Source organism: Daktulosphaira vitifoliae, unplaced genomic scaffold, assembly GCF_025091365.1.
Source record: "Daktulosphaira vitifoliae isolate Bord-2020 unplaced genomic scaffold, ASM2509136v1 Scaffold_1, whole genome shotgun sequence".
NCBI classification, from domain to species: Eukaryota; Metazoa; Arthropoda; class Insecta; order Hemiptera; family Phylloxeridae; genus Daktulosphaira; species Daktulosphaira vitifoliae.
The window spans coordinates 31,775,082-31,793,436 of NW_026099572.1; the positions used below are offsets into that span (position 1 = coordinate 31,775,082).

The window sequence follows — 18,355 nt, forward strand, 5'->3', positions numbered from 1 at the left end:
GGCTCATACAGAGTAAGACCTAATTGATTTCCAAATACTATTTAGCAAAAAATCATATGTCAAATAGCCATAAAATATAAATGTATTGAAAATAAATATAATTTTTTTATATCATTTGATTTTTTTCTTTATAAAATTAATAAACCTAAATTTTGGGTAATATTAAATGAAATATATTTATAGTTTTTTTAATTAAAGAGAAAACTGTCATATAAAAGGATATNAGTTTTTTTAATTAAAGAGAAAACTGTCATATAAAAGGATATTAAGATACTGTAATGTATGGATTATACAAGTATCATATTCTTCGTGTAATTGAGGCTGTGTAAGAATATTTTTTAAACTAGTATAAGCTTTAGCTGTTCCCAACATAATTCTAAACACTCTTTTGAATTAAAATTCATAAATCTAAGTGAAATTGGCAATTTTTTTTTTTTGTTCTCTTTACAAATTAAATCTTTGTGAAAACCCAGGACTTTTTTGTGAGGTTATTTTAGATAACTCTAACATAAACATTATTTTAACTTGATAGAATTAACTTGAGTTGGATTAATAAATAACATGAAAATATTGTAGAAATACAAAATATATAGTCCACATTTTATTACAGTACATTTTACCAGATTAAATTAATTCTAGAATTTTATAAGAAAAATATTAGGAAACATTCGTATAAATAAGCATGCAAGATTTAAAAATATGCAAAAAAATTTTTTTAACTTTTTATTTTACAAGTTAACGCATTAAAAATAAATATAAATTTATATTACTAAAAATGCAAATTTTATGTAACAGCTATGAAATTTTTTTCATATATTTAAAATTTTTGTAATTCGGTTATTGGAAAATATGCATTTGCATAATAATCCTTACTTATCACACAAGTTTTTTGCTCTCCATGATGTGCTCTAGATAGATGTCCTGGTTCATTTTGTGCTATCATTATATGTGTAAAGATGATAAATTAAAACGATACTGTTAATAATAAAAATTTTAAGTACAAACTTTATATTTCGACTAGTTTCAATGTTTGTTACCAAGTAAAAAGGTTTTTTAAAAATATTTATCTGAAACTATGAGTGAACATATTAAGGTAACTTCAAATATAATAAACTTGAGTAAAATAAACAACTTAGAATATTTTATTTACTAATAGACTGATTATATTTACTTGATAACTATTGTTAAAGCGATAAATTATTATTATAAAAGTCTGTGTAGGGAATTTGTTCTATGTGATATATTAGCTTCGATGCAAAGCTAATAAGGTATTAGTTTTACTATGATGTGTTTTTTTTTTTTGTGTCTGTTACCACTTTTTTTCAGCTCTCACCGAACCAATTTCTTTCAATGATTCGCCAAAAGATAACAAATCGTATCTAATCGAAGACATTATCCTCAAAAATTGAAAAAATTTCCCTGGTTCCCCGTAAATAGGGGAAATCTTCAAAAAAATTACAAATTTAAAAACCGCTAATTTTTGACATTTTTTCAATTTTTTTTACTTAAAACTACCATAACTTTTTAAAAAATGATCAAATCAATATATATATATATATTTTAGATACATGATGTACTTACCTATTATTTAGTATATATTTTTTATAAATCTGTTTATAAATACCAGCCCACAGGGGGGATTCAAAATGACATTTTTTACACAAAAAATTAACTTTTGAAAGTGTTCCGGAAACTCTGACACTTTTATATATATCTTAAATTAAAGCTTATGTAATATACTTTATAATAGGAAAAAAAAATTCGGACTTTACCTTGTTTTCACGGTGAAAACAGACATCAAAGTTAATAAAAAAATAAAATTTTTGTAAAAAAATTCTTTTTTATATTTTTAATTTTATAATGCTATAACTTTTTGAAAAATATATGGGTCAATACAATTTTTTTATGTTAAGTGCTATTTATAAACCTCTTTTATTCTACATACTTTTTTTTTTAAATAAAACCATTTTTCTTTATATATTTATAAATTATAAATATATTACACTTATAAATCATAAAACTTGTAATCAGGATATAAATAAGGGAATAGGAGGTCATGTAGCTTTTGGAATAATTCATCAATTTTCTTTAATTAAACACTATACAGATTTGCATCAAAGCGTTTTTTATGATAGTGCTTTTAATCACTGTCAGATTTCATTATACTTGAACACTATACCACGTCATCACTGTGATGCGACCTCCCTGTGCTGGGTTTTTTCTACTATAACTTTATATTGGTTATATGAAATTATATTAACTTTATCTCCTCTATGTTCATTATTTTGTCTAATAAGGCCGCAAATAAATTTGACGGTTGTTCCAACAACACTATTCGACTTGCAAATGTCACGTTGAAGTCAATATTTTAAGATTTGATTTTGACACGATTAAGACTTCTTTCTGGTGAGTTTCTACAAGAGCTTATAATATAAGCTAACCAAGAACATATTATGTTCTTCGTTCATTGGTTAGATTAAAAGTCCCAATGAATTTTTAGTTTGCTTGATCTTATATACTAAGTTTTCGAGTAAAATTTGAGCCAACACTTAATAACGTTGCTACAACAATTTTATTTATTATTTCATAGACTAAGATATTTTACGATCATCGTAAATTTTTTTTTAGCCAATAACTATTTAATACGCTGCGTAATATACATGTATATATAAGAATTAAAAAATAATTTTAACTTAGTAACCGAAACGAGTTTCTATTCTGCGAAACTTCAAATATTGAACAAATAAAAATTTACCGAAATTTTCTTTTATTTATTTTTTTATCTATTTTGTATTTGTATTTGTTTTTATTGGATTAGAGATTTCATAAGATATTTTAATGTTATATGGCATAAATAGATTGATATCAGCTCCAAATCAATATACATAAAGAAGGCTTCCATTTTTGACAAAGTTGTCAAAAACTATGAAAACATCTACTAATCAAGTTATTAACCGTGGTAGTGATTAAATTTTCACATATTATCATTATTTAAATTTCTTAAATAATAAATTTAGTTAAAAAAACTGTGTAATTAATCAAATTATTGTATTACTGATCTGTGTTATAGCCAGGAGTTTTGTTAGGAGAGGGCAGGGACGTGTATAAATAAGGTGCTGCCTGGGGCAGCTGTCCCTGGACATCCCTAAGACTTTTTGGTGCTCCTTGACTGATGAGCTCGATCTCTAAGAAGAATGATAATGTTATTTATAATTTATGTTCTTCCGTTTATGCATATTCTAATTTATTTAATAAACGAGATATTTAAGTGTTATTAGCAGTGGGGTATCGTTTGACAAATGTCTTATCAAATGTTGTGCCATCTAACCGCCTAATCACCTCGTATCAACTGATCAAATTGGTTGAATGTCGTAGAGTAGTATGTATACAATGTCTTATTTCTCTATCGAGCCGATCAAATCAAATAATGTTTTGGGCCATAATAGTAATAATTGGTCATTTAAGAGGCTATAGTCCATCTATTGGTCTCCTTCCTTGATTTAGTTTTGTATTCACGTCAGTATTTTAATTATTGATAAATACATTTATTTGAATAAACTTGTTATGGATTTAGGTTGAAAAAATTAATACTGTTTGGATGCAAAAAAAGAATCTTCTGTACCGAAGATATCAGATATTAAAACAGAACGTCATCTAGACTACGTCACTGTTAATAATTCATTTAATTAAATAAATGTATATATAAATAAATATATTAATCAACTTAAAACTATCAGGGTATAAAATGTACTTAATAATATGAATAATCTTTAAAATAAAATTAATATCTTTAATACCTACTTAGTTTCGCATCAAAGCAAAATGAACTGAATTTCAAAGGAAATAGTCATAATTAGTATTTAAATACCAAATATACACATTTATAACAAAGTATTCTGAATGTTATCTTTTTTTTTAATTACGAAATGAGTTTGTTTATTTTGATTAACATCACATACGGTTTAATTCTATTAAACAATTTTTTTTATGAAAATTATAATTTTGTAATAAAGTTACTATATTATATATATATAAAGTTATAACTCCATAATGTTATTTATAATTATTAAGAATATCATTTGATATATTTTTATTCGAATATTAGTATCCATAGAAGACTAAAATAGAATAATAAAATACTTATTGCATTAGATTTTTATTCATGTTTGTAATAATGACCAATTTAATTGGAAATTGTTTATTTACAAATAAACTCCTCCAGAAATTTGAATTATACCCATAAATCGAAATTTTATTTTTACCATTATTGTATTTGTTTTCCTGGTTCATTGATTTAAATAATTCTAGCCTCCCTAAAACTTATTAAATGTACATCAATAACATTATTTGTTTTAAAAGAAGTTGATAAACATTGGAAATTTTCTAAATTTATTTACTTATTAAACAACCAATTAGAACTTATATATTTATTATAAAATAATTCTCATTAAGTTTAATAGTAATATTAAAGTTACTCTATATAATTAGGTTTTATTACAACCGATAACTTTCAAATTCGTTTTGAGCTATCAACAATAACAATATCTAACAATAACATTTGCTTGTATTATTAATAATTGTTATTTATGGAAACAACGTATTTATTAATTTATGAATTTCATGGTTTCCCAGGATTTGATAAAACATTGATAATGAACACAGTGTTTCGCACTAAACAAGTTTTAAGAGACTTCTCGGTAAAATTATTTTAAAATAAATATTCCTAGTCGACGTTTCAGTGTTGAAGTACTTGACTGACGTTCTGGAACTACCCAATTTACATTGAGCGTTTGCAAACTTAATTCAATCGGTGTTAGCCAACGTTGGGTAAAGTTAAGCATTATTTGTTTCGTTAAGAGTGGCGTGATTAATTACCAATAGAATAATTAACGAGTACAATTTGCTAAGATGTCCGGAAAGGCTGGTAAAATACCCGGAAGCGCAACAAAGACCAAATCGTCGCGTGCCGGCTTGCAGTTTCCAGTCGGCCGTATCCTGCGATTATTGAAAAAAGGCAACTACGCTGAACGTGTGGGCGCTGGTGCACCGGTGTATTTGGCGGCCGTTTTAGAGTACCTTTCGGCCGAAATTCTCGAGTTGGCCGGTAACGCTGCTCGGGACAACAAGAAGTCTCGGATCATACCCAGACACATACAGTTGGCCATACGTAACGACGAAGAGCTCAGCACGTTGTTAAGTGGCGTCACCATAGCCCAAGGTGGTGTACTGCCCAACATTCAAGCCATTCTGCTTCCCAAAAAGACCGAAAAGAAAACCAGCGATGACTAGTGACACATTGCGTTAGTTAAACTTGTAATTTATACATATATATTTATTTTTATAATTCTAATTTATTATATTATTTTGATTACTTTTAGAGATGTAGTTTTTATATAGATAAAATGATCGTATCGTTAAGAATATACCAATATCATATATGACATTAATAATATAGTTTTCTATTGGATACACAATTTAATGTGATTAATTGTTTTTTAATTTCTGAACATCTCCCAAATGATTTTTCTTTGGAAATTTATTATCAAATAATAATAATAATCTAGTTAAAATAAGACATCATACAGTAAAATAGTATTTAAGTAACAAAATTTAGAAGTTTTGAATGAAAAAACTTATTTTAAAAGAATTCATAAAATTATTGATTAGTTTAAAGTACAACTAAACTGAAAATATTTTATTTAAACCTTGGTAATGATACTTTTTTAACTTGAATTACTTATCTCCAAATACTAGTTTTAATCAATTAGATTAAATTACAGTTTATTAACTAAAATACTAGGAATTTTTATTAGTTTACCTCAAATTATTTGGATTTTACAGGGGTAAGGCACATAGCTAAAAGATACCTAAAGTTTACTTTGGATCTTTCAAAAACAAAATATAATTATATAATTAATAAGTATCTAAAATATTTAAGGGATTGTGTACTGTAAAAAAAAAATCTTATGCACTAAGTTTACTCGTGAAATATTATAAATTGAAAATTTTCAAGTATTGATATACTGTTCGCTGGTGATAGTATGATGATGAAATACTTAAAAATGTTTTCAAGCTGTGTGCATGAATTACATTATAGAAGATAAAATAAATACAAATATAATTTATATTTTAATTTACTATTTAATATTTTGATAGATTTAATAATAATTAGTATAACTAACTTTTATGAAACATGATGAGTCATCAATCTTAAACCATAAATTCTCTTAAAACCATATACCTATATTTATCTACTATTATGACAAAACACTTATAACTATAAAAAAGGAAACCATAAAAATTAAACATCACAATATCAGTTAGTATTAGATAAATTATACAATAGAATCAAAAAAATATTATTATACTGGTACTTATGGAACACCAATGAACTTATATTACAAAGAAATAGCAGCCACAAAATTGTTGAGTTATTTAAGAATAATTTGAAATAAAAATTGTATAATTATTTTGAATATATATACTATATGAGTGGATTATATAAATTTTCTTAGAATTTAACATAACTAACAAAAATAAGTTTTAATTAAGATGGAAGCCTTTCTCAAGTGTGGCTGCCAAAAGGCGTTCTCTTAAGGTCTGTTCATCTGGATACTCAGGTAATTTTAAATAATGAACACATGTATTTACTGATGGAAAGCTTCCTGCACCAGCATCAACTTTACGGACAACTGTAAGTCTAGGATAAAGGTTTGCCAAACCACCAGGTGGTAAGGATGAACAACCAGTGGTAAATTGTAGAAACGATTTCCTTTCTTCAGCATTCATTTGCTCTAACACATTTACTAATCTCAAGAATCCAGGGCTAAGAAAAATAAAACAAACATAATTAAATAAATAATTGTATTAATTAATATTTTAATAAATAATGAAAAAAAGTTACCTTTCTCTGTTATATCCTAGTTTAGGTTCAGTGTAGTTCAATAAATCTTCTCTAGTCCATTCTGGTTCTTGTTGTCCACACAACATTCGTCTTAATTCTAAAGGTGTGAAAGCATTTAATTTTTCAATAGAAAAAACACGACAAAAACCAGCTTTTAATGCATCCATTTGTCTTTTTATTCCTTTTTCCAAAATAAAGTCAGTCATTAAACTAACATATTGCTCTACATTATCCATGGTGACATCCTTATTGAAACCTTCATCAACTAAATTTATATGAGTAAAAGGGAAGCAGTATGACGATGGAAGGTAGATCATGCTCAAACTTAAATTTTCTAAATTAACTTTTCCAGTATTACCACACTGAAATTGTAGTCTTTGAATTTGCTCTTGTTTCTCTTCACTACTCAGTGATTGATCTTGCATAATTTTTTCTTTTAATGAAATTAAATCTTTTAAATTTCTAATAAATGTTGCTTGTTCTTCATCAATATCAAACAAATCAGAATCATTAAGAATTCTGCAAAACCTTAAAAATTTACTTAATTAGATATTTTTTCAATTTTTAAAATTCTTTTGATAAAGTAATAAATATATTTTTTCATAAACTTACTCATTATCTTTAGCTTTTGTTAATAATTTTAAAAAGGGCACAGATAAAGGAAGATCAATCAAACGATTATCTTGAAGAACTTTAGCCAAGAACATGCCTAGGAACCAAAAATGTTTAACAGCTCTGTCACAACAAGGTGAATCTTGTGGCAATGGTGCAGGATATAAACCAGCAGGCCTCCTAACATAGTAACCAGGTGGTTTTGTTCCTTCTTCAAGCCAACTGCACTGTTTAGTATTTTCAAGAAGATCATCATTACACACCCACATACCTAAATAAATGATCAATCAATAATTATGCATTTTTAAAGTTTTATAGACGTGCTTTGTAAATTTCGACTTACAAAGATCTTTGCGTTGAAATTCTGCAGCAATAAGTGAGTAAAACTCTAGTGTTGGACCTAAACCTGTACCTTCCTCCCCTATAAACTCAACTTCCAAAACTGTCTGTCGATCAATATGAGCTCGCATAAGTTGCCTACTCCAAGCTAATATATTATCACCCCGAGGGATACGAACACGATCATGTTTTAAACGACCTACTCTATATTCCTCTTCTCTTCTAAGTGGTAAACTAGAGCTTGTCCGATGACGCTCTACATTTTCACGTTGAGATTGTAACCAAACTATGGATCTGAAAAAATATATAATATGAGTTTTATCAGGTAAGCATAAATTTAAATCAATTTACCTAGATGGCCCAAAAGCTGTACAATTAAAGTACAGATGTCGAGTTTCAAATGGAAATAAAAATGAATAGGAAAGATTCAAATGTTCACACCAAGATGGAAGTGCACCAGAACTTAATACTAAAGGATCTTGAATTTGTTGAACGAGCTTATTAGTCATTTTCTTACTATTAAATATTTCACCATTAATTAATTCTCCATTATCTTTTGTATATTCTGTAACCCAAATATATTATAAGTATTATAAGGTATACAAAGTGATTCATATTTAATAAACTGCTCAATTAATAAAAAAATAAAAATAATAAGAATTTTTTTTTTTTGGTTTCTTTTAAGTATATGTTTTTCTTGATTTATTACTTATAAATTATTTTTCATCTTCATCCCTTATACTTTAAAAGAGTGTAGACTTTATTTTTTTAAACAGAAACATACATAACTAACAAGCTCATTTAATAGATAATAACCTAATTAAGGAAATAACTAAGCTATAACAATTTTTAGACCAGTATTTTGGAAGATATCAACATTTTATAGTAATGGCTGGAGGTGAAACATGGGTGTTGTTATTATTATCATTAGTTATTTTCCGTCTGTACATCTTTTACTGTCCAGGTATAAAAATATCAATAACATCTAAAACACTGATCTAAAAGTTGTTATTGACCAGTCATTTTTTTCATTAGATTATTATCTATTAATTAAGCTAGTTAATTATATTTCTATTTGAAAACAAATTTGCTATCCAAGGTAATACAAAGTATAAGGGATGAAGATAAAAAATAATTTATGATTGATAGATCAAGAAAAACATGTACCAAAAAAAAAAAAAATTTTCAAAATTATTTTTATTTTTTGATTAATTGAGTAGTCCATGGAAAATAAATCATTCAAGTATTAGGAATAATTTTAACTTGCCTACAAAAATTTCATTATTATAGGGTTTCAATAAAGAGATCTTCGGATTAATGGAAAGATTATGGAGTTGCCGTAATAATTGTAAAACATGATCAACTGTACAACCAGTGTTGCTTAATTGAGTACGTGTAGAAAATATTGGTAAGTCAGAATCCCACTGATTATCAAGATTTGATCTCTGTTCTAGTGTTTCAGTAGTTAGTTCTTCATAAATAATTCTATATAAATAAATACATAATTTTTTAATAATTTAAATTATAAGTTATTAAATAAGTTTTTTATGTTCATAATTATTATTTCACACTCACGTATAAGTAGGTTCCCAAATACGCCTAGATCTTTCTTGACGGCTTCCAAGATCAGCTAATTGAGCTAATTTTTGAACAGCATGGAAGATGGTCCAATTAGGATCCTTCAACTCTACTTCTACATCTTTAACCTATGAATAACAAACATATTTATAAATATTTAAAAAAAAAAAATGTCAAAGCATACAAATTGGGTGTTCAAATAAAAAAAGCTTTTAAAAAATGACTATATGAAATGATAAAATTTCATATTTTTTTTTTAAATCATAGCTTTGTCATAACTGGTTTACTACACAAAAATTTAAGTACAATGCATTTTATATTGCGGATATGGTGCTTTTACCACTGTTAACACATATGTATGGTCACTCATCTATGAGCTTACAGTGGAAGACGCTGATTAATACTAGAATTTATAAACAATTAGTATTTACTGTACGTCACACCATACCCCTAAAATTTCATAGAAAGATAAAATAAATTTTACATTACAAAAAAAAAAATATATTTTAAAAATAATAAACAAATTTACGACAAACCCCAGGCAAATTAGGTCCTTTTAATGTTAGTTTTAGTCTTGGTAATGTAGAGGGACTTGAGGAATCACTTTTATCTTTAGTTAAATCATCAGGGTTTTCATCATCTTCATTTTCTGGAGGTGCTAAAATTTCTAAATCTGAAGTTTGGTTAACATTAGTGCGGCCTGGGCGAGGATCAAATGCTGGTATGAGAGCTGTAAATTCTCTTCTTAATACATAGTCATCATCCCATGATCTTCTCTTGTATGGATTACCACATCTATCAGCACCAACAATACTAGCAATAGCAGCATGTTGAGCTTCATAAGCTTCTTCTTCCTAAATTAAAAATTAAAAATTTATTATTTTATTTTTTAATTTATTTACAAATAATATCTGCTAATGGCTTAGCTGTCAAAACTTTAGATAATAAAAAAAAATGATTATTGAGTATATAATTTTTTCTATATTATCTAGTTCTTACCATAGCTAATAAGTTTCTAGAAACCATAACTTCCTCATATTCTTGTTCATCTTCATTTTCATCATCATCAGGCATATCATCATCTTCTACAATTTCTTCATCATCTTCTAGTTCAGCAAACAAAGCAGGAGCTCGAACACTATCCAAAAAATCCTACAAGAAAAAATAAGTTAACCATAGCATAAGATGAAACTTATTTTATCTTTTTTTGACACTGACTTCTAAACTGACTTGTTCACTATCACTGGATGTAGAAGCTAGACTCATAGTAAGAGCTTCACCAACACAAAATGTTCTGTTTGCAATTGTTGTAATAGAGCAAGAGTTATTTGTGGAATTACTAGCGGAAAGACTAGGATAACTTTGTGCTGTTTGAAGCAAACCTCCTAAAATAATGATTTCAAATTTGAATTAAAGTAAAAATAGATGTTTTAGATTCATTTAATGGTAAAACCTATCCAAAATTGAATGTTACAGAATGAAAGAGTCTATTTATACGTTTCACTGCATTGAAACTTGTCTAATAGGGTTAACACGGTTTCTTTTAAATCAATTTAAATTAATTTTATACATACAATTTTACAATTTACTTAAATAATAATAGAAAAAAATTGGGATATCAAAAATTCTACTTATAATTTCATATGTTAAACAACAAACATGTATACCTGGAAAGTTTGTAGAGAGAGCTAAACGAACAAGACTAGATACTGAAGTTGGANAGTTTGTAGAGAGAGCTAAACGAACAAGACTAGATACTGAAGTTGGAACTCTTTGAGATATATGATTGGTTATTTGATTTTGATTATTATGATTGTTGTTACGATGTTTTTGATATGGTGCATAAGCCTCAGCAAGGGGTTTTTGCATAGGTATATCATTTTGAGATCTGGGTACACCATTTGATGTTAAATTTGGTACACTAACACTCATATGATTTGATGCATTGTTTCGATTCTCTTCTTTTTTGTTTTCTTTTTCTATATCTTTTAAAAATATAGTAAATTATTAATTAAAAGTAATTGTAAAAATATTAACATAAAACCTAAAATAAATATAATTTAAATTACCTAAATTATTTTGATTGCATAACTCTGTATTAAAAGCAGAATTATTAGCATTATTAATTAAAGTGTCAGATGACAAATCTTGAATTTGAGCATTTGAGGTATCTTGGCCATTGTGATGCATAATAATAATGGGTTTATCTACTGGACTTGGCTGGTAAATAAGAAATAATATTATACAATTTAAAGACAATTATTAGAAATATAAAAAAATATTTTTTAGCTAAGTTTAAAAATAATTACTTTGTTATTTGATGGATTGTCAATCTGAATTGATTGGAGTGTGTGAACAAGGCTAGTAACAGAACTACGACGATAAGCTGGTTTGACTTTACCAAGAGCTGGCAAAAATTCTTCTTCATAACAGTTACTGTTCTTTTTATTGTTTTCAATATTTTGTAGAGTTTCATCTTTAAGTAAAAAGTTATAGAATACATCACATTTATTAATTAAATAAATGGATTTTTTAATACAATTTATTTTACCATTTGCTGTTGACTCAACAATTGTAGCAAGATCAACTGATGGTGTTGGGTGTACAACTATACGAAGTGAATTATCTAATTGATTGGTTGAAGCCTGTGCAACAGATGAATCTAGTCTCATAACAGACATTATACTATCAGTTAAATGTTGAGCAGTTTGCTAGAATAAAAATAATATAGATATAATAGCTATATAAAAAAGAAAAGAAAGTTTGACAATTAAACAATACATTGTGTTAATTATAAATCAGCACTTCATATCAAGTTTACTATTAAAAAAAAGAGAGAAATTTTTTTTTTTTTTTTATTCCTATTGAATTAAATGGATATGGTTCTATTTTATATAACCCTATTACTGATCCAATTATTGTAAATAAAAATTTACAATAACTGGATATAATATCCAATACAAAGTAAATAGTACAAAAAGTAAATATACAGATTGTTTTCCAAGTATTTTGAGTATATTGATAAATAGTCTACTTTGTTAAAAAAAATAATGTATATTAGTTTTGATTGAATTAAAAAAAAAATTCAACAATTACCTGTATATTGTTATTTAGTTGATTATTATTTTCTATGTAACACTATTGTAATAAGTTCTTACTACTATTGCAAAGCTTTATGTAAAGCTTTAAAAAGTATAATTTTAAAACTATAAATTAATATAAAATTTTTTAAAACAACCACAATTTTAATTATTTTTAAGGAGAGGTTAAAAACAAAATTTTAACCTCATAGAGTGAATTTTATAAAATAAGGACGTAGGCAATTTGGATTTCATAAAAAATAGATATGGAGACCTTTACTTCTGTGGTAAAAATATTATATTTAATAAATAGATAATTAGTAATATAATATTAATAATTTAGTACTTTGGCTGCCAAGTTATCTGCTGATGCTGATTGGTCTGTGCTAGCTACTGATACACTGGTATTTAAACTATCATTAGATGCTTCTGGTAGACTAGGAGTTGATGTTGACATTCTTGTCATAATGTTAGAAAATGTAGCGTTAGGACTACTGCATTTAAATTTTGCTATATAAAATATTTAAAAAAATTCTTAATTTTCTAAAATCATGTTAATTTTTACAAATAAAACTTAAGCAAATAAATAAGAATAAAAATATTACCATGCAAGTAATAAATTGATATAACTTCAGTAAAGATAAACAGTTTTAAAACTAATTATAGTGCATTTTCAAATATTTATTTTTTAAATGATGGAAAAATTGTGTTTTAAAGTAATCTACAGGAAAGAATTAAAAGACATTTAAACTCTAGCATGCTCAAAACAAAGAATAGAAATGTAATAATAATAAATGATAACATTGGATGGCTTGGGTTTGGGAACACTAAACAATGTGTCATTATTTAGAACATACAGGTTAATGTAGTTTGGGTTTCACCAACTAGCCGTAGATCAAATTTCCCTTCAGCACCCATTCTGTATGAATTTGTTACGCCATGATCCCATATTACATCTATCCAACCTAACCCCAATATTTTCTTATATTTACTACTAAAAACTTTGAAATTAACTGACAAAAGTATTATACCATTGTGTAAATCTCCTGTAACTGTTCCAACACATGGTGGGATACCATCTTGATCTCTCCATTTCCAATCTAAACCACGCATAACTCTAGCTCCCGATATCATTTGTTTACACATTTGGGCTTTAAATAATCGCCGTTGACGTTTTAGATTAGCTTCAGCTTCTTTAGCAGCTTTACCTAAAAAATGATTAGTATAAATTTCAGTTTTTTGAAAAGTTTTGTTAATGTATTTAACTTAATATAAGTTTTATTATTTTTAAAGTTGTTTAATTAACTTATTTTATACCTAGGTCTTCACAAACACCAGTTACAGTTCCATAAATTTCAAATCCTGACAATGAAAGGTAATGAGTTTGCCCAGAAGCATTTTTTNAAAGGTAATGAGTTTGCCCAGAAGCATTTTTCCCATTTTGTTGAATTCTGATATATCGCCAACCTTGATTTTCATCTTTATCATTTATTTCTATTGACCATGTAGCAGTATTACCAGGTTCGTTCAATGCTGTATCATCCATATGTGTATATAATGTTGTCCAATTGGTTCCATCTTTTGACATCTGTATTTTGTATTACAATATTTACTTAAAATTTAATTATTTATTACTAAAGAATTGTAAATTCATCTAAGCTAAATGGNTACTTAAAATTTAATTATTTATTACTAAAGAATTGTAAATTCATCTAAGTTAAATGGTTATTACTTTAGTATTGCTACTTTAGGATTGATGAAACCAATTGAAATACTTTATGGGTATAGGAAATTTGATATTATAACAAAGTATAAATTATCATGAGTAGCAATGTAATGGTGAATTTGAATATTTAACAATTGAAAATTTTTGATGAGTTTTACAATAACTGTCAATAAGTTAAAAATTACAACTAAAAAAGTAAAATAACCTGAAATAACCAGTTCCTCAGAGCTGATCGGCCATACCCTCTAGCATGTCTAAGTGTATAGTCAGTTGGTATAACCCATAATCCTAAATCTATTGAGAACCAAGCTTTTGAATCATCATTTGTATGACAATTTATTGCAACAGAATCTCGGCTAAGAATATCTTCAATTTGTCCATAAGGTAAATTGCGTCCATCAGATGATTGAACTAACATAAGGCCATATTGCCCAGGATTTACCCAATCAATTGATGTTTTTCCATTAGTTCCAACCCAATATATAATTCCATTTTTATCAAAATCATAGTAATGTTTGAACTTTATTGGTAGATTACTTTTATCTTTTAATTTTTTCACATAATTAAACGTAGAGCGTTCATGATCATACCACTGTTTAGCAACCATTTTTAATAAATGTTTTTCAAGTTGTTGTACTGTAGTTAAAGGTTCCATACGTAATCCTCTACCAGAACGATCTACTAGTGTTGTTTCTTTAAGAGCTTTTTCTAGACGGAATCTAACTCGTCTTGAGAAAATCTGAAATATGTGAATTAAATTAATACATCAAGAATAAAATTAACCATTTAATTTTTTAGAAGATGATTTTAATATTACCTGTAATCCATGGAATGCTCCAGGTGATTCATATAAATAAACTGGCAAACGTTCAATGGATTCTAAAACTGATATTAATTTTTGAACCAAAACAGAAGCACAAGTTTCATTACTTTTATCATTTTTTTTTTCCTATGTTAAAAAAAAAATTAACATTTACCCACAAAAATTTGTTAATTAAATACTTACTTTAAAACATTTGATAAAAATATCAATTCTTAATTTATGCAAATCTTTAATCATAACATCAGTGTTATGTTGGTTATTTTGTGAAAGAAGTTGTAATAAAACTTCTACAAGCCCGCTACTATATATTTCATAAGCAGAAACACTACCTTCATCCTCCATTAATAACTGTTTTAAATCTAATATTGCATTGTAAAATGTGATTGTCCAGTGTTCTTTATTCAAAAGATCTTTATCAGCAGTAGTCTAGAAATAATAACATATTTTAACAAAGTTACATAATAATCATTTATGAGAAATTTTCTCATGTAAATTTTATACTTGATTATTTAAACAATATTCAATTGAAGAAACAATTTTCCTGAGCTTAGCAACAACACCTCTTGGTTGAGCTTGAGCTGCTTTGAAGAATTTATCATATATTTCTTGAGCTTGTTTTCGTATCTGAAATGTTATTGTAAGTAATAATTTATTTAATACTAAAAACTACTCAAAGTATAATATAAATTATTGTAGCTATGGACTTTGAAAAACTTGAAAATAGAATCCTAATTGTATATACATGATCAATAAAATATAATTAGTAGATAGAGCTGGTTTTTCCTTAGATGAACAATTTTAATAGTAGTAAGAGTTAAAATATTACGTGTATATAATCTATAGATTTTAGAAATAAATTTAGAAAATTAAAAAACACTAAAATTTTAAAAACATTTTATGTATTAAATATGTTTTAATAAGCTATTTTTGGAAATGGAAATCACCGAGACAAGAGTTAAAAAGGTTACGGCTTCATTGTGGACACGCAGCAGAACTCTAGGAAAGATCTGGAGCCATACAAATNACGGCTTCATTGTGGACATGCAGCAGAACTCTAGGAAAGATCTGGAGCCATACAAATTAGGTATGAATAGCAACACCGTAGAACATGGTAAAATACTAAAAAAGATAGACCAGAGTATACTGGGAAAATTCCTCAGATAGTATTAAACCCGTTTTCAAAACTTCTACAAAGTTGTATCTTAACACATAAGGAAAGGTTTAAAAACCACTTGACTAGGAAAGCAGGGTTTGTAATTTATATAGATAGTTCCAAGAAATCATGAAAGGTAGATTCTGGTATTTGGGGATTAAAACCTCGCATAAATATCAGCATGTCAATAGGCACAACACCCTCTGAGTTACAAGCAGAGGTAATGGCAATACTAGTAGGGGCCTATAACATGCTAATATTCAAGAAAAAGAACATAAATATCCTAAACAAAGTTAAGTGGCTCTGAAAGCACTTAATAATAACGAGGTGACTTCAAGGTAGTCCTTGAATGTATGAAAACTTTAGAATCACTAGCAAGGTTTAATAAAATTACACTAGTAAGGTAATAATAATATGACTATATATAACTAATATATACTAATATGACTAGGTATCAAATAAGCACTTTAACAAGATTACTGACACAATATGGTCATCTGCCTAAACATTTTTACACAATGACAGTATCATCACTGTGCAGGAAGAGTGGAATAGAAGAATGAATGATACAGTTTTTGTATAATTAAATAGTTTGGAAATATTTTTAAAAGGATTACTCAAAACTGATATTTTTATACTTAATATTAAAATATAGGGACTATGTGTCCAAGTCAGTAACTCAGCAGTACCTGATGTGCACAGTCTTGGGTTCAACAGGTGGTTCCGTTTATTTATAGAGTGATCAATAATTGGATTAGACATTCCTTTATTCAGCAAGAGGCTAATCATCCGCCCCGGGATAGGTTAAGTAATTTTTTTCTTAGGGGTAGCTCAAGAGCTGAATAGTTGTGCCAGTGGCATAAAAATAAAATAAAAAAACCCAGCACAGGGGGGTCGTGGCACAGTGGTGTCGTGGCATACATGGATCAAGTATAATGATATCTGACAGTGATTAAAATCACTATAAAAAAAAAANAATGATATCTGACAGTGATTAAAATCACTATCAAAAATAAACGCTTCGATGCAAATCTTTAGATTGTGTTTAATTTAAAAAAAATTGGTGGATTATTCCAAAAGCTACATGATCTGCTAGTTCATTATTAATATCCTAATTAAGGTAAAGTATGTCGAATGAAAAAGGGTTTATTAAAAAATAATATTTCTCATAAAAAAATAATGTTGATCTATACACTTTTCAATATGTCATAGCATAATAAAGTTAAAAATGTAAAATACAAAATCGAAAATTTTCATACAAAAATAGCATTTGGTAGCCATTTTCACTGTGAAGATAAAATAAAGTCCGAAATTTTCTTTTTTCATGATAAAGTATATTACATTAGCTTTAATTTAAGATATATATAAAAGTGTCAGACCTTCCGGAACACTTTCAAAAGTTAAGTTGAAAAAGTTCTACTTTCTATATGCATTTTTTATATTTGAAGCCCCCCCATATATAGGGAAATAGTCTGATTTAAAAAAAAAGTATATCCAATGAAAGATGTATATAAATACTACTTCTCATGAAAAAATTGTATTGATCCATACATTTTTTAAAAAGTTATAGCACTTTAAAGTAAAAAATGTAAATTATAAAATCGAAAATTTTCACACAAAAATAGCATTCGGTAGCCGTTTTCACCATGAAGACAAGTCCAGAGGTCAAATTTTTTTTTTTCAAATTAAAGTATATTACATTAGCTTTAATTTAAGATATATATAAAAGTGTCAGACCTTCCGGAACATTTTCAAAAATCAAGTTGAAAAAAATAATTTTTTGTGAAAAAGTTGTCATTTTAAATCCCTCCCTGTGGGCAAGTAAAGGGTCACATATAAAAAAAAAATATACCAAATGAAAAGTAATGATATCATGCATCTTTATAAAAAAAAATTATATTAATTCGGTTATTTTTAAAAAAGTTATAGCAATTTTAAGTAAAAAAAATTGAAAAATTTTTGAACATTAGCAATTTTTAAATTTGTAATTTTTTTGGAGGTTTTCCCCATTTACGGGGAACGAAGGAATTTTTTTCAATTTTTGAGGGTAATATCTTCAACTAGATACAATTTGTGATCTTTTGACGTATCGTTGAAAGAAATCCGTTCGGTGAGAGCTGAGAAAAAGTGGTAACAGACA

At 27.0% G+C, this 18,355-nt stretch overlaps 2 protein-coding genes across 2 annotated transcripts; one reads left to right on the top strand and one right to left on the bottom strand.

Moving 5' to 3' along the window:
• The first annotated feature begins 4,670 nt into the window (after positions 1-4,670).
• On the top strand, positions 4,671-5,474 carry LOC126894094 (histone H2A-like). The gene has a single exon (XM_050664786.1). It carries the CDS (start codon positions 4,909-4,911, stop codon positions 5,287-5,289), a length of 381 nt encoding a protein of 126 aa, XP_050520743.1. The 5' UTR covers positions 4,671-4,908; the 3' UTR covers positions 5,290-5,474.
• Positions 5,475-6,445: 971 nt separating this feature from the next.
• LOC126910349 (E3 ubiquitin-protein ligase Ufd4) lies at positions 6,446-15,806 on the bottom strand. The gene is made up of 24 exons (XM_050692846.1): positions 15,767-15,806; positions 15,564-15,721; positions 15,246-15,488; positions 15,057-15,188; positions 14,445-14,978; positions 13,922-14,101; positions 13,831-13,888; positions 13,545-13,721; positions 13,371-13,478; positions 12,860-13,023; positions 11,985-12,144; positions 11,743-11,909; positions 11,503-11,653; positions 11,101-11,418; positions 10,652-10,818; positions 10,433-10,585; positions 9,970-10,287; positions 9,431-9,561; positions 9,123-9,340; positions 8,207-8,420; positions 7,860-8,149; positions 7,517-7,787; positions 6,905-7,432; positions 6,446-6,826 (listed from the first exon to the last, which is right to left on the bottom strand). Exons 1-24 carry the CDS (start codon positions 15,804-15,806, stop codon positions 6,544-6,546), a joined length of 5,163 nt encoding a protein of 1,720 aa, XP_050548803.1. The 3' UTR covers positions 6,446-6,543.
• Positions 15,807-18,355: the final 2,549 nt, after the last annotated feature.

What these genes read in the sequence shown, in the direction of transcription:
- LOC126894094 (XM_050664786.1), top strand. Translation starts at nt 4,909, where the DNA reads ATGTCCGGAAAGGCTGGTAAAATACCCGGAAGCGCAACAAAGACCAAA.